The 17,227-nt window shown below is 42.8% G+C and overlaps 1 protein-coding gene across 4 annotated transcripts in view; it reads right to left on the bottom strand.

The window, feature by feature from the left end:
- PPP2R2B (protein phosphatase 2 regulatory subunit Bbeta) overlaps positions 1 to 17,227 on the bottom strand; it is a 407,391-nt gene that overhangs the window by 364,003 nt on the left and 26,161 nt on the right. Inside the window, exon 1 of one of the 4 annotated variants that reach the window (XM_045830215.1) lies at positions 10,012 to 10,298. The exons of 2 other annotated variants lie outside the window; for them this stretch is intronic. In XM_045830215.1, the coding sequence (XP_045686171.1) occupies positions 10,012 to 10,085 (74 nt within the window). In that variant the 5' untranslated portion in view covers positions 10,086 to 10,298. Of the gene's footprint in view, positions 1 to 10,011; positions 10,299 to 17,227 lie in introns of those variants that run through there. One more of the 4 variants, XM_045830218.1, reaches the window with a different exon arrangement.

The raw sequence follows: 17,227 nt of genomic DNA, 5'->3' as shown, positions 1-17,227 counted from the left end.
CTGTGTTTATAAGGCTGTTCCATTCAGACACAAATACACCTGGAGGAGTTTGCGGCACACCCAGAGCCACCTCCAAGTCTGCCGTGATTTAATGATAAGGATTGCTTTTAGCAACAACCTACCTCGGTTTGCAGTGGTCAGCTCCTTGAAATATGTCCATCCACCTTTTGGCCCTTCTAATTTATTCTTACAGTAGTCAAAAGAATGTTTTCATGCGGCAAATGGGGTCAGTTCCCTGCCTGTCCTCCACCCTCCTCCCCCCACCACACACTGAATTTATACTCTTTGATAATTTCCAGTTGCTCTTTGGATTAAGACCAAACCCCACATGATACATCACATCACAGAGACATGTAGGGTCACACCACTCCACAGCCTCATTCTTTACTGTGTTCTCTGGTCTTATGGTCCAACCATGCTGGCCTCCCTTCAGGACCTGCCGTTCACCATCACCCTCTGGTGACATGACCTTGCAAACAGGCCCTCCCTTGCCTGGAACATTCTCTCTCTCGCATTCCGCCCAGTTAAGTTCTACTTATCCTTCAGACCTCAGGTCAAATGACACTTCAGAGAGGATGTTCTGATCTTCATATTCATTACACAGTCCTACCAGGCCTTGTTCTAACATATGTCATGGCCCCTCCATTGCAGCACCTGCCACCGTTTACATTAATTTATTTGTCCTCCATCAGGGCAGGAACCACATCTGTTTGGATCACCTGTGAACCCATTGCCTAGCCCATATATGATACATCATAGAGACATTCTGTAGGTGTGTTTTTGAATAAATCAATAATGTCTCTTGCAAGGAGGTTCACTGACTACTCAATTTGCTCCTAAAACTTCTAGAAAGGGGACATTCCCATGCATCAACAATAGGCTTCAGAGAAGGTGTTCATGCACATCTTTGAAACCATATGTTGATTTGCATCCTGTTTGCTCTTCCTACTAACTGATTTTGCAGACACCTGGGAAGATGAAGGCCTTGACCATCCTGGCCCATCTTTTCTCCCAGCTTAGTCTGCCCGTGGAGAAACAATGACTCAGAAAACTAATGGGCCAGTCTCTCTAGGGATGCTGATGATTTCACTCCCGGTGATTTTTCTATTAGGGTTATAAAATTGAGTCAAAATGAAGGAATTGCCTTGGGGCACAAGTACTGAAGACAAACAATGAATTCAGAAACACAAATCAGAAGAGCCCTGACCAGTGTACATTATAAGTGAGCACCAGTGAAGGTGATGGAGGTTGAAAGAATTAAAGAATGAAAAAAAACACCCCACCCCACAATTTTTTTTTTTATGGGAATGCAGTGGAATGGAGGAAACCAGGAATTACAACCAGACCAGCCTGGTGTTACCTCTGTATAACCCGGACAAAGATACTATCACAGTACATGTAGATATCACCTAGTGATACTAGATGGCTACTGGGCACATTTCACTTAATGAATGCCTTTAATCCATATGATAAGCATAAAAACAAAGCAGTGTTACTCCCATTTTATAGGTGAGAAAACAGACATGGGAGATGAATCACTTTAAGTCCTATTTAGGACACAGATTTATTGGATTCCAAAGCCAAAGTCTTTTCCAACTAGATGTTCCATCTCTCCAGCCCTCCCTCAGTATCTTCACCTGTAAACCGGCCACTCCCATGCAGAACTGTCTCCATGATTATCTGCAGGTGATAATAATGCATGCAGAGTATAGGGGTCTTAGTTGACTTTTTTGACCATTATTTTCAGTCCTCCTTATTTAAAAACATTTTTTATCCTCACCTGAGGATATTTTTTCATTGCTTTTAGAGACAAAAGAAGGGAAAAAAAGAAATATCGATGGGAGAGAGAAGCACTGATTGGTTACCTCCTGTACATGCCTGGACTGCGCACCACTACCGCACCTGAACCAGGGATCATCGGCGCCAAACTGGGGATTGTACACACCCCAACAGGGGCTCAAACCTCCAATGTAGGTATGTGCCCCGACCAGGGACCCACAACCTTTTTGGGGAGGGGTGTATGGGGCAATGCTCCAACCAACTGAGCCACCAGGCCAGAGCTGGCCTCCTTATTTATTATGATCTGCTAAGTTCCTTACAGATATTTACTAGGACCTTTAAAAAATGGGTTATCACTCCCAGCTTCTGATTTAATATGGGACACTCAAGAGGGGGACATACTTCAGAAGTCACTGTCACCTAATTCACACCAGCACCACCAGGTTTTCTGATAGTCTTTGAACTCCAAGGCACAGCAGGACTAGCCAACTTTCCAAGGGACAGCAACGTCAGAGGGGAACCAGAATCTAGGTATCCCTCCCCTGGCCCAGGATGCTTTCCATCACCACATTGTTCAAGGTTAATAAGGCAAGAGTTGACTTCTGGGGCTTCCACTCACACGAACCGCATTACTAATAACTGCAGCTAACTCTGGACACCACACTATATACCTTGCATGAATTATCACATTTACTTACCAAAGAAACTCTTTGACATGTGCATAGTTTTATCCCCATTTTTCTAGAGGACAAAGCTAAACCCCAACAAATTGAATGCCTTTTCCTGTAGCAGGCAGGTATTTTAGCCAGTACCTGAATATAAAATCTTGAGGCCAACTCACAGCTACCATAAAGCAGACAAATGCTCAGTAGAGTTCCCGTAAATGTGTAAGTGGATGACACTGACCTTGAATCTTTCCAGGACAGCCACTTAGCTGCCAGACATTGATGATCTTGACTAAAAACGACCTCTTCTCAGTGGCAGGACTCTACTCTGCCATTCCAAAGGGACCCACAGTTGATCAATCTCTTTCTCCCAGAGCTCTTCTGAGCTTTGAATACACCCTCAGCCCTGACTGTTGTTTATCACAGCCTCAGGTTCCTGCCTCTGGCAGCTCATAAGATTCACCTGGGGAACCTTAAAAGCTGGGACTCCCGGGGCCCACATCCATGGAGCCTAATGCCCTAGGGCTGTGCTAGAGACAGCCCTTGGCATTTGCCACAGATGATTCCCCCTGCACAGCCAGGGTTAAAACCCACTTGTAGAGTTGTGTGTGCACGCCTTTCTCTCCTTGCCAGACCGTAGCTTCTTAAAATAGGAATGAGTCTTTTTCATCTTTTAAGTTTCCACAGGCTGAGAGCAATACCTAAAATGTTGCAGGTAGATAAGAACCTGCACTAGCATCAAGCAGTCTGGGTGCGAACCTTGAGCTACATATTAGCTGTGTGGTTGGGGGGAAGTTACTGTACTGTTCTGTGCCTTGCTGTCTCACCTGTAAAATCGGGACTGATAGCAATATTTGTATCATGATGTTTTGTGAGATTTATGTGAAGTAGTAACTATAAAATAGTTAGCACAGAGTTTGCATATAATGAGCCTACAGTTAGTACTAGCTATGTAAGTAGGCCAAAATTCAACCAATCTGAAACTATTAATGCCTCCTGGTGACTGTGGCTGTGGTAAGTGCTGTAGGCAACACAGAAGAAATATTAAGTCCCATTAAGTCCCAGAAATAGTAAGTCCCATTTACTGAATATTCACAGGCACTATACTAGGAGGTTTACAAATATCATTTTTCACCTTTTAATAATACTTCAATATGTTATTATTAAAGAAGGAAATACACCAATGAAGTCATTGAAGGTCACTGAGCAATTAATTATCAGTGCTTAGACTGGAACTTAGGTTTATCTGGCTCTAGAGCCCATTCTTTTCACTTTATTACTAACAACATAAATGTTCATCCATACATATATCCATTCATTCAATCAACAACTATGCAATGCATGCTCCCTATGTGCTAGAAACTGGGTACTGGAGATACAGAAATGAACAAAACAGAGAAAGTTCTTGTTTCTTGTAGCTTCCATTCTATTATTCTATGGTGTGAAAAGACAGGAACAAATAAGTAAATGGATATATAACACGCTGGGTAAAGATAAATGCTATGGGATAAAAAAAGCAAGATAAAAGTAATGAAGAAGTAGAGGGAGAGAGATAGAAAGAGGGAGAGAGGGAGAGAGATTGATTTTAGATAGGAAGGCCAGGAAGGGCCTCTCTGATAAAGAAATATTTGAGTGGTGGCTGTGAGAAGACATGATTGGATTCTGGATATTTTTAGGAGGTCAGGCCCAGAGGATTAACTGTAGAATTGGAAGAAGGATATGAAAAAAGAAGGAAATAAAGGATGACTCCAAGGTCTTGGGCTTGAGTAACCAAGAGGATGTAGTTCACTTATCAGAGTTGGAGACAGACGCATGCTGGACAAACAGGGTTTTTCTTGAGAGGAAACCAGGAGTTTTGTTTTGCAATCTCTACTGTGCATTCCAGTGGGAATGTCGGTAGGCAGCTGGATGCACGGTCTGCATTTGGGGTGAGATATAGAAGGAATAAGTGACACTTAAGACCGTGGCACTGGCTGAGATCTCCTAGGAGCAAGCACAGACCAGTGAGAGGACTGAGCCCTGGGCTACAATATTTACAGTTCAGGAAGACGACAAGGAACCGGCAGGAAGGTCTGAGAAGAACCAGCCAGTGAGGGAGAAAGAAACAGAAAAGATGTGGGCCTTCAGACCGAGACAAGAAACTCAGGAACGAGGCAGCGATGGTCTGCACCAAAGGCAGTAGCTGGAGAGGGACACGGGAGCATAAGATGAGTTTTTAAAGTGAAATGACTCACAGCTTGCTTGGGGACTGCAAACATGATCCTGTTGAGAGGAAAGACTTGGTGACAACAGAGAGAGGGGACAAATACAGAGGAAGGGGCTTGAGTAGGGTCAGGTATGGGGTCCAGCTCACAAGTGGGGGGCTGGCCTTGGATGAAAGCACAGACAATTCATCTGTTGTACAGAAAAATGTAAAAAAAATGTAAATGTAAGCGGTGTCAAACAAAGTGAGATTTTAATCTTAATCCTTACGACGACCTCTTCTGGTGGTATAATATTGTTTCCTCATTACAGCGAGTCACAGTGTGCATTTAGGATAGACATTAAACATCGGTGTGTATTTGCGATGACGAGAAAATGAGTCTTCAGGGAAAGCTGCGGGTGAAAGTGCATTTGATGTGGGTCTAAAGAGTGGATTGGTTCTACATATGGGGAAATTTGGACAGTTCCAAAACTGTGAAAAATAAGATTTTTCATAAGTACATACGAAGGCACAAAAATAGCCATGAATCCCTTCTCCGAATCCACCTCCAAATCAGAATGCGTGGGTTCTAATTTTAACCTTGCACGTAACAGCTGTGTGGCCTTGGACAAGTCACCTAACTTCTCTGTCTTGGTTTCCTCGTAGATAAAATGAAGATAATAACAGTATTGACCTCACAGGATTATTGCGAGGAACACAGACACCTATATACACATCCATTTACACATGGTGCAATTGTGCCTAGCAAAGAGAAGCATTGTATGTTTTGGTTATTATTATTTATGGCGTTTGAGGTAGAAAAGTGTGTATTTTTCCTCTGTGTGTGTGTGTATATGTGCTTGTAGACTTCCACCAAGCCTGCTTTTGGGTGTCACTGAAAAATATTCTGTTTCCAGAACTTTCCTCCTCCGGAAGGAGCATGAGTGATAGAGAAGAATTTGTGTATTGACTGTCTCATCCTATCCTTCACTGAAGAAGAATTTCTTGAGCATCTCCTCAGAGTACAGCTCTGTGTAAGCAGGACGCAGAGACTGAAAACCAAGTGGGCAGAATCCTTGTGCCCGAGCTGCTCCTGGCCGCCAGGAGACAGATGTGTTAACAGACTGTTTCACTAAAATATGAAGGCTGCTCTCACACCGAGAGTCAGAAATAAACATGCAAAGTAAAGGTTAAGAGCACTGATTTTTGATTCAGACAGTTTGGACTTGAGTCTCAGCTCTGCCGTTTTACTCACTGTGGCTCTGGCAAGTCAGGTGTATGTCAGCTTCCTCGCCTGTATGGTGGAGACAGCAGCATTTGGTACAACAGGTAGAGTGAGGAGCACATGAGATCACACAGGCATGGCCCTCAGCACACGGCCAGCGATCCACAGGCCTGGTGCTGCCTCTCTGCTTCCCCCCACATTTCTTCTTCCCACTGTGATCGGGGCTCCTGTGACTCATCACAGCAACTCCATCTTTGGAGCTGCTGTGGAAGGCTTCCTAGAAAGGCTTGACTGGAGCTGAGTTTTAAAGGTTGCAGAGGGATTGGCAGCGTGGACACACGACAAAGACAGCTCAGAGAGAGGACATGGCACGTGCCAAAGCACAGTGCCCTTGTCCTTTTAGGAAAAGGAAGTGCTTCCATGCACTTGTTAGATCGCTTCCCGTGTCAGGGGCCAAATGAGGTCCACTGCACAGTATCGGGCAAGGCTCCTCCTACCTTTCTGGCTCGCTTCTTCCTGAGGGTCACCCCATCTCCTCTGTCCTGGCTGGAAGGGCTCATTTGTGGCTGCATTGGGATTCTGTTCCTCGAATCCTGAAATCATTTTGCTGGTTGAATCCTTCCCTGCCACAGGGAAGGAGCTCTGTGCTCCTTTAACGAGGCCCACTGAGAAGCGAAGAGGAGACACCTGTCTTCTCAGAGTCCTGTTTGTGTATCCACGTGATTTACTTGTCCTTTTTTTTCTGTTTCTATCTTCTTATTGTGAGTTAAAATACAGTGTGGAAATGAAACCAGTCCCCTTGAGTATGACCACAGAAAGCGCCCAACTGGCAATGGTGAAAACAACTTGCACTCATGCAGGAGTTAACGCTTTGCAGAATGCTTTTCACTGGTGTTTTTAAAATGTATCTATACAACAACCTTGGTGCGTGTCATCTTCTCATTCAATAAAAATGTGGGACGTGCTTATTAAGTACTTGGTATTGCTCTAGCACTGGGGGTATGAGAGAGCAAAAGTACACGTGGCACCCGCTTCCATGAAGCTTTCAGTCTAACATCTGCTGACAGATGTTAACAGGTACATCAGTCTTCTCGCCAACCACAGACTCTACTGGGTCCTTTGATGTAGAGCAATGGGACGGCTCCTCAGCTGGAGCTGAGGGTTGAGGGCTACAGCGAACACAAAATAGGGCCAAGGGAAGACAGAACCATCTCCAAACACTGTGGTTGGAGGTAAAATACTGAGAAACCAATGACAGCTTGTGCGGCTCGAGACCAGGCGAGATGGCGTGTGTCTGAGATCAGGCAGGGGTCAGAATACGTAGGGCTTGTAGGTGATGGGAAGACATTGAGAGGTTTTAAGTGTAAGTGTGTTTGTGTTTGGGGGGTATGGTAACACGATCATATTTCAAAACATTATTTGACTACAACGTGGAGAACCCAAGTTTCTCTCTGATGGATGAAGAAACAGGCTTGAAGGCTGAGAAAAGGAACTAATATTTGTAGAGTCCATATTGTTGATTTACCCTACGCACAAATGTGTCACTGTATATAATATGCTCAGTAATGTCTTAGGCATAGTAAGTGCAATACAAGTGGGGGCTGATTATTATTATCATCATCATCATCACCAGCATCACCCTGTGGATGGCATTCTGAATGTATTCCTCTGCAACTACCCAATGGAGTATCAGTACCCATGTTTCACACATGAGGAAACTGAGGCACAGGGAGGTTAAATAACTGCCAAACATCGCCCAGTTGGCAGGTGGCACAGCTAGAATTCAAAGCCTGGGATCTTCTGGTATTGGAAAAAAAAAAGCAATGTCAAGACAAAGCTGAGAGGGCAACCCATCTTTTAAGTAGGATGGTTCTATCCCCCTGAACAGCCCAGGAATCAGTTGAAGCTCTTACAGTTATTCTGTAATTACTTTTAAGGGGATTGTTTGAGTCATTTGTACTTATTTGATTTTCTCAGGGATATACACAAATTATTCATTCTTCACTTTTTCAATGAAATAAAATATGAAGTTCCCAGCCATAACTTTTGAAACATAGACTACAGAGTGACATGGTGCTAATAACATAAAAAGAAAAATGCAAACTCGAATTCATTCTGACATTTTCTTCCTCAAACTCTAAATAAGTGTAACTAGTTTCTAGTGACAGTGTGATGTGTTTGAGAAAATGACTCATTGCTAAAGATAGTGTAATAAGCAAAGAAAACGCATATCTAAGAAAGTGCATGGGACGTGGGTCTCAAAAATAAATAGCCTCTATCATATACCAGGCTTTTTGGAGGGATTTAATTATCACATATAATTCTCAACATCCTGAGAGTAGTTTTTATTTTCATTTTATAGATAAAATTGGGATTGGACGTAAAGCCATTAAGTGACTTGGCCCTGATTTCTTGGTATTTAACTCATACCTTTCCACTACTCCCTGGTACCTCCCCCATGAAGTCAGTGATTGACAGGTGCTGCTATGCTTGCCCACGGCCTTCACTAGGTTTACGACAAACTTAAACACATGTCTCTGTCTCTTCACTCCCACTCCTAAAGCTGGTGGTGGTTGATGAATCAGAGGTTGTTTGTTTTGGCATGGATAAAATGTAATTTTCATTTTGATGGAATAAATCAGCTAAATTTGATTGAAGAACAGTTCGAGAAAGTTATTGTTGCGCTGTTTTCATCTCTATGAGGGAAAATCTTTAGTTTGATTAATATATAAAATAGCAATTGAATAAGACCAAATGTTTGGGTTCTCAAAGTCTAAACTGGGAGGAGAGGACAGAGGACTGATCAGAAATAGAATAGTTATCTAGGCAGCTTCCTATATGAGTTTAGATCTTTCATATTTGGAAAGTTCCCCTGGAGATTTCTACCCCTCCCCCACTCCTCAAAATGTACAGAGACTCACTAAGTTCCTCTCTATGGGGGAAGAAAGATCTCTCAATGGGTCATCCCTTTAGCTACTGATAAAATTTTTAAGGGAAATATCCCATTGGGGGGGAAAAAAACACTATGAAATAGCAATGTCTATGAAAAGTACCATCCTTGGTCTCAATTCAAGGTTGATCCCAAATGTCTACTCCCTTTTCCTGGGGGTACTGATCAAAAATCACCTTACAGCATGACAAATGTTTTCTTCATTTTATACACACAGCCCCCACTCTTGGGTTCCCCCTCTGTGGGTGAGAAACGCAAGTTCAGTTCCAGGGGAGCGCGGTTTGACCTGGGGTGGTATGGCCACCCCTCACCCTCCTCAGTGCTCTTCAATCCGATACTTCTTGCAGGACAACCCCTGAGGCTGAAAAATGGCCCGCCAGTTGCTTGTCTTGTAACAGCCCTTTTTCCCAAGGATGTGTCAGATCTGAAGAAACAGGCAAAATCACATCCAGAAGATGCAGGAGCAGCTAATGACTCTAGAAATGTTGAAAGCTGCAGTGGCCGGAATGTTTACAAGGCACACATGCTCACACATAAGTGCACATACGCATGTGTGCATATCATGCTAGGTTAGAAGGCAGCAGGACCAGGTGCTGGGGAGTGTTGGCCCCAGGCTCAGCTCACCCCCGTGTTAAGACCCTAACTCTGGACCCCCACAGAACACATTGCCAGTAAGTGCTGAGAGTCAGCTCTGCTCTTCCTGCTCTGCAACCCAAGTACAGCCTCGGAGCAAACCAATCCAGCGATCGGCACTCCACCGTCGTGGAGTGAGCTAATTCTATTTTGCTAATTGCTTTCTTGGGCAGGCACCAAGTTATTAAACAGACAGTGACAAAAACAGAGAGCTTGGATAAATGTATGTGGCAGCAAGTACGGCAATTTTTTTCCCTTAACATTAGTTCCAATTACTTGTTTGCATGTTAAGTAGAACAAGGGAAATTGGCAAAATATTTGTGAATTTTTTCTCATCGGCTGTATCAGCTTTGAGATCATCTTTGCAACATTATCCTGCTTTTCAGAAAATACTTCCCTTTCCTTGTAAGAAGACAGAGCAATTCTAGAAGCAGATCTAAGCTGTCAGATCCCAGCTTTTGCCAGGAACGACAGCATCCAGTAGCTACAGCAAACAGTATCAGCAGAGCCTGTGGGAAGTCATCCACTAGCCCACTTTTCCCCACCCACCCAGACACTCTCCCTCTCTGGTCTGTACCTTCCGTGTGGCAGCTGGAAGAGAGGATGGTATTCGGAGGTCTGAAGATGTAAGGCAGGTAACGAGAGAAGCATTTCATCTTCCAAAACAGAAAAAAAATAAAATAAAAATCTAAATAACAAACCAGTCTCCTGAATCCATAAGGATTCTCCCGGCCTTTAAAGCTGGCTACATCACCGATGTGTGTGTTGTGTCAGCTCCCTCCCAGGTCTGCAAAGCTGGGGAGCCTGAGGAATGACTGGAGCTGGGTCCCATTTTGCCATCAGCACCAGGAAGCACTGCCTTACATTTCTGCATGCAGCTCAAACTCAGAAGCCCCCAAGCAAGCCGGGATATAGGCTCTTCATTGGCTGCAGCTCCTCCGAGCAGGATTTGCTGAGTAAGTCAGTCCTGCCTGTAAACACGCAGAACTGCCCTGCCTGAAACCTCTACCTTTTCCCGTGTGGTCAGTTTCTCTTTTAGCAACAGAAATCCAGCAGGATATGGGAGTCGTGAGGATAAGTGACCATCTCTTATTTAGCGGAAAGATCAGATGAAACAAAGGCAGCACAGTGCTCTGCCCTGGAGAACGACGGCTGTTGAAAGGAGCCACCCGTAATGCCATGGGTCTCAGGAATATTAAAGTACAGTGCAATGAAGTGGGTCTCTGTCCCTGCTTAATCTAGATTTGGTTCTATTTTTTTAATACGAAACCCAAACAATAGGACCATTTATCATTTAGGTGAAGCCTAAAGCTGGGTTGAGCAGTCGGTGACGGAGGGCGAACACAGACAGATTCTGTGTTCCACTACGGCTGTTTTTTCCTTCCTGCTGGCCCTCACGCCGCGGCAACAACTTGGTTCTGAGTTATTTGCTGTCCAAGTTTAAAGTCACAGGACAACAATAGAGACTGAGCCCAAGCAAGCCGACCCTTCACACAACCCGTGCACCTTGATGGCATAGGAAAACATGGAAAAAGTAAGTTGATCAAGGATTACACAACTTTACCCAAAGTCTAAATGGAATTCAAATGAGGAGTGGGGGCAGAGAGAGAGAGAGAGAGAGAGAGAGAGAGAGAGAGAAAATGAATGAATATTAAAACACAGGATCCATCCCCAAATGAAGGTAATTTGGATTGAGGAACTGGTTCAGTTTTGACCTATGAAATAGTAATGACTTTGGAAGCCTTACCACTAGAAGACAAGCACAAGGCATTGGTTTGGGATTTATAAGTCTTTTCAAAGACACTATTGTATATAATGAAGAGAAAGAGGCGAATGTATTTTGTACCTCATTCAGGGCCTCAAGGAAATGATTTAAATGGTCTATAAAAGAAAACCAATATTCCCCAGAGTGGGTTTTTAAAAAAATAAGATTTAATATAAAACTGTATCTTGAAAGCCAGTAGAATAATTTTTAATCCTTTATAGGCTCTGTTCTCTATGAAAAATACCTAATAACATGGTAGACATGTGTTGGTCTGCCCAAGAGAGCAAAGACTCAGAACCATAAAATAATTATGGTGACAACAGTCCAGGCCGTTCTGAGGTAAATTGACTCTCCCACCAATATAGAGTACTCTCTCTTTGACTTTTGGATCTTTGCGACATGATGACAACGACCAGCAAGGAGAGGACATTTAGCCCACCGATAATCACATAATCCATCACTTCCGTAGACCCAGAGACCTAGCCAGGGTGGGCCATCTCAAGTAAGGTGCCCATCTGAACAACGCCTAAGTGGTTTGCTTCACTGTGTAATCCCAAACTCACAAAGAAGAGCATATCCTGAGATGTCTTTCTGAGAGACACTGAATGTTCAACCCCTGATCAGCAGTCAAAGTGGAAGGGCTGTGAGCTTTGGGGTCAACCTGACCCAAGTTTGAATCTCAGTGCCTTCAGTTACCAGTTTGGGAGATGTGAACAAAACTTTAATACCTGTGAGTCTCAGTTTCTGCATCTGTAAAATGGGAACAACAAGGGTTTCCTCTTGTATTCTTGGATGCAATAAGACATAAGCACACGAAGCACCTGGCATGTTGCACACACTTGATAAACTGTCACTATCAATGTTGTTCTTACTGTTGTTGGCTTCTCAGATCTATGATCAATACCAACCTCAGAGCAGGAAAGAGAAGGTGTGGTTAAAAGGGCAGTGCTACAATTACCCAGCCTGGGGTTAAGCCTGCCTTTGATATTGACTTGCTGTGTGACCTTGGACAACTCACTTAACATCTCTGAGCCTCATTACATATCTAATAAAGACAATAATAGAATCTTACATGATATTTTAAGGGCAAAATATGATGGTTCATACAAAGAGTTTGGCATAGTACCTAGAATAATGTAAGTGCTTCATATGTTTCCTATTGTCTACAACACTAATATCAGCCCTTAATCACAGTATCTTATTGCATTTACTTACCTATCTTGTCTAAATAATTAAATTGTAAACTGGTTGGGGGCAATATCAATGCCTAATTCATCTTTGTGCCCCAAGTGCCTCCCCCAGTGCCTGGAACAAATTAGATACTCAACTAGTATTTGTGATTGAGTGAATGGATGAATATAATATACAGGAGGCAGCTTCTGAAAGAAGTTTTATATTTTTTTGGTGGCGATTTGTTTTAGCAAAAATAATATATCATTCAAGCAAAGGTATTATGGAATTCATGAACAGGCTTGCCTCAACTTTTCGTATTCCAGACTTAGATAAAAGGTAAGCATTTAGTAAATACCTTCTGAGTCAGTGGTAGACACTTAGTAAATACTTCCTGAGGGTGAAAATACTTTTTGAGGGAAAACACAATCACTGATGATGCTGCCTGCAATTATCCTCCAAGAACTCAGGGGGAGTAAAATCCCCAAATCCTAAAAATAAAACAAAACAAAACCCCTGCCTCCTCCCTAGAGAGACAAGAGCAACGAGGCTAGCACCTGGCTTCCAAAGGGCCACTCTGAAGCAGCCAGCACTTCTTGACCTCGATGAAGACCTCTGCAGTCCCAAGTTCAAGTGACAGAGTGAGTGCCAGGCCTAGGTACCCTGTCTGCCTGGATGCAGAACAGGGAAGGGCTGAAAGAGCAAACATGAAATTTCCTGCCCTGGCTGGGTAGCTTGACTGATCACAACATCATCCTGTACACCAAAAGGTTGTGGGTTTGATCCCTGGTCAGTGCACATACCTATGTACCTAGGTTGCAGGTTTGGTCCCCTGATGGGGCGAGTACAGGAGAGAACAGATCAATGTTTCTCACATTGATGATTCTCTCTCTCTCTCTCTCCCTTCTTCCTCTCTTTTTCTCTCTCTCTTTCTCACATCCATGTTTCTCTCTCTTCCCCTCTCCCTTTTTTCCTTCCCTCCATCCTCCCTCTCTTCCTCTCTCACTGAAAGCAACAAAACCATATCTTAGCTTGAGGATTAAAAAAGGAATGTGAAATTTCCTCAGAGAGGTGATTCTGATGCAAGTGGTTTGCCCTGCACCATTTTTACTGTTTGGGTGTGCTTTTGCATCTTTTTCTCTTTGGTTCTCTGAACAACCCTGTTTTACAGAACAACCCCGTTTTACAAAGAGGGAACAGGCAAAGAGGATCATTTATCCAAAGACAAACAGCCCGCAGAGGAGATCCAGTGTTTTTGCACCAAATTCACCTGGTGAGCTTGTGAAGAATGCAGATTTCACTGCCTCTCTGGGAATAGACAAGGAATCTGCAGGTTTAACAATTCAAGTGATTTGTACTTTAAAGTTGGAGAACCTCTGGAGTAAAGTATTTAATTTCACGCTTTGGCTTTGAAGGGTCAGAGTAACAAAGTTGTCCAAATACCTTGTCCTAAATTACTTGTCTCATCACTGTGTCCAACCATTTGTTGCCACCCTGACGTTTTATTAGGCATTAGGCTGAGTGACAGGGATACAGTATATAAGATCCCACCCCTGCTCCAAGGAGTACGTACTGCAGGAAAAAAGGAGTACTAATAAACTATTATGATACAGCAATGGCAGAGCTATGAGAGCAGGAAGAGCTTCTGAAAAGATTCTTTAGGGTTATGGAGCCCCAAAGGGTCCTTGTTGGAGAGCCCTGTGTTTGCATTAGGCATTGCTTACAAAAAGCTGCTGTTAAAAAGCAGTTACCTTTCTGGGAGGTATAGCAAATGAACAGTTAGTAGTCATTAACTCCATCGGTGGAATTAGACTTGGATGTACCTAATGTCATCACAGATAAGAGCAGGGCCACCAGGAGAGGAAGGAATGTTTAGAAGGAGAGGGGAGGCTCTCAGGCAATGGCAGGAGTGCCTGGAGGGAGGCCCAAGAGCAGAAAGAACTCTCTGAAAGGGAAACCAGAAGCTTGGGAGGAGGGAAAGATAAAGGTGACCCATTTTAGGTGCCAAGTGAGAAGGGCCCAGAGTCTGGTGGGGCGGAGCCCAGAGACAAGAAATTCCCCAGCTCACTTCCACATGCTGGATTTTACATCAAATGGCAAAAATAAGCAATAAATGGGCAGATTTGGGAGACTCTTGAGTGCGGCACTATGGACCAGGCTGTTCCAACCTTTTCTTTAGGCTGACCTCCTGGGAAATCAGAAGCAATCTCTTTTGTCCATCACAGTCCCAGCTGCAGCCGTGGCCTGGGGGCCAGTAGCCTTGGGGTCGTCCAACAGCCTGTCCCCACCAGTGCCATCCCTGTCACCTGTTCTCAATGAAGCCTGACTCTTTGGGGAGTCACTCTGACAGTTCTACATCCTTTGGGGAAGTTTCATCATGACAGGTTTTTATTTTGCTAAGAAGGAAACTAAATCCCATGGGGCAGAAACAAGTTGGCTTACATAAGATCAGTCAGGATAAGGCTGTCCTGGTCTTCACTCTCATCAAAGCGAGGCACATTTCTATGCATGCTTCAAGTCTTAAATAAAGTCTCACATGTTCAGGGAGCGGTTTCCTTTTTTTCAAAAATTTAAATCATTTTTATTTTTCAATTACAATAGGCATACAATATGATATTAGTGTTAGGTGTACACCCCAGTGATTAGACGTCATATAACTTACTAAGTGCTCACCCCGATAAATCTTGTAACCATCTGACACCACGTATAGTTGTTAGAATATTATTGGCTATATTCCCCATGTTCTACTTTATATCCCCATGACTACTGTGTAATACCCAATTCATCCTTCTTAACCTTTTAATGCCTCAGGCCTGGGTCAAACCCTCCTGTTATACCCGCTCAGACACTACCCTCCTCTTTCAAAGCACTTACTTGTTATTGAACCTATTTATTGAATACCTACTCAGGCCAGGTGCTAAGCAACCCATATATAAAAATATAAAAAAATACATGATGCTAAGCAATCCATAGTAAAAAAGGTTGATGAGCCATGACCTGTGTGGCTCAGTTGCTTGGGTGTCGTCCTACAGAGTGCAAGGTTGCTGGTTTGATTCCTGGTCAGGGCACATGCCTTGGTTGCAGGCCAGGTTCCCGGTTGGGGCGTGTATGAGAGGCACCCAGTCGGTGTTCTCACACATTGATGTTTCTCTCCCTTTCTTTCTCCATCCCTTCCCCTCTCTCTAATCAATCAATCAATCAATCAATCAATCAATAAAGATCTAAAAAAAGGTTAGATAAAATACCTGCCCTCTTCTGTGGGTATGATGATCATTCCTAACATATAGGGCAGTGGTGAGGAATAAATAAAGTAATTCATTACAATGTTTAGAATTCTGTATGGCATAAAGTGTTTTCAATGACTTTGATAATTGTCGATAAGGGTATAATTCCCATGCCGGACTCTAATTGGCAGGAGGGTAGAGCTTGGATTTTTCTTTGCCGATTCCATTGCCTGATGCATAATAGGAATTTGATAAGTATGTGCCGGATTGAATTGAGTTGAACTGAACAAGAATTGTGATATTATTTGCATCATGCTCCCCATACTCTTTAGCCAATGTATGAAGTTCACAACTTGGTACATTCTGATCTGGAGAAAGAGGAACCTCTTTTTGATAAGTTCATCCATTCATTCATACAATATGATGTTTTCAGCAGCTATTTAAACACTGGGCATGCTTATTGATGTTGGAGATACAGCAGTAAGTAATAGATTGAGGTTTAGCTTATTGAATTTATATTCTACAAGAAGGAGATAGACAGTCAACAAGTAAATATACATCAATGAGGTGATCCAGCAATTCAAGTTCTGGGTATTTATTGAAAAGTAACAAAAATACTAACTTGAAAAGATGTATGCATCCTCATGTCCATTGCAGCATTACTCACAAGAGCCAAGACATGGAAAAAATCAAAGTGTCCATTTATGGATGAATGGATAAAGAATATGCAGTATGTATATATAGTAGGATGTTATTCAGCCATAAAAAGAATAAAATTCTGCCATTTGCAACTGCATGGATCGAACTGGAAGGCATTATGCTAAGTGAAATGAGATAGAGAAAGACAAATACCATAAAATCTTACATTTATGTAGAGTAATGGACACAGAAAACAGTTTGATAGATGCCAGAGGCAGGGGGTAGAGGTGTGTAAAATGGGTGAAGGAGGTCATGAGGTACCAATATTCAGTTATAAAGTAAATAAGCCACATGATACACAGAATGGTGACTATAGTTTGTAAAATTGTATTGTATACAGGGTCTGGCAAAAGTAAGGCCTGCTTAAGTGTGGTTGGTGGGGTAATCACATGGGTGTAATAATTTATAGTTTTAATTTGAACTTCTCACCTAAAATGTTATATGGTATGCTTGAGTGTGATCTTGTTATGTTACAGAATTACATGCTTATGATTTTGTAATAAAAAGGGACCATTATTTGCATTGGATCCTGTATTTAAAACTTGGTAAGAGAATAGATTTTAAAAGTTCTCGTCACAAGAAAAAAAAAACACTGTAAATGGTGATGGATGTTAACTTGCTTTATTGTGATGGCCATTTCACAATACACGCAAACATCAGTTCATTCCATTGCACACCTGAAACTAATCAGGTCATATGTCAAGTATATCTGAACTAAAAAAACAAGTAAGATAAAGAAAAGAAAGTGAGGGGTGTGATAGAGAGTGACTGTTTTGCTTGGATGGTCAGGAAAGGCTTATCTGAGGAGGTAACCTTTCAGCTTGAAAGATAAGTTGCTGGCCAAGAAATGGTTTTGGTCCTCTCCTCCACCCCACTGCAGCCTGCAATTGACCTTCAGAGCAGTTTCCTCTTATAATTTAATTAATGATTGAATC

The sequence above is a fragment of the Phyllostomus hastatus genome, unplaced genomic scaffold (assembly GCF_019186645.2).
Source record: "Phyllostomus hastatus isolate PE091 unplaced genomic scaffold, TTU_PhHast_1.1 phas_contig_150, whole genome shotgun sequence".
NCBI classification, from domain to species: domain Eukaryota; kingdom Metazoa; phylum Chordata; class Mammalia; order Chiroptera; family Phyllostomidae; genus Phyllostomus; species Phyllostomus hastatus.
Note: the sequence above shows the minus strand (reverse complement) of the source record. Positions and strands in the feature narration are given on the sequence as shown.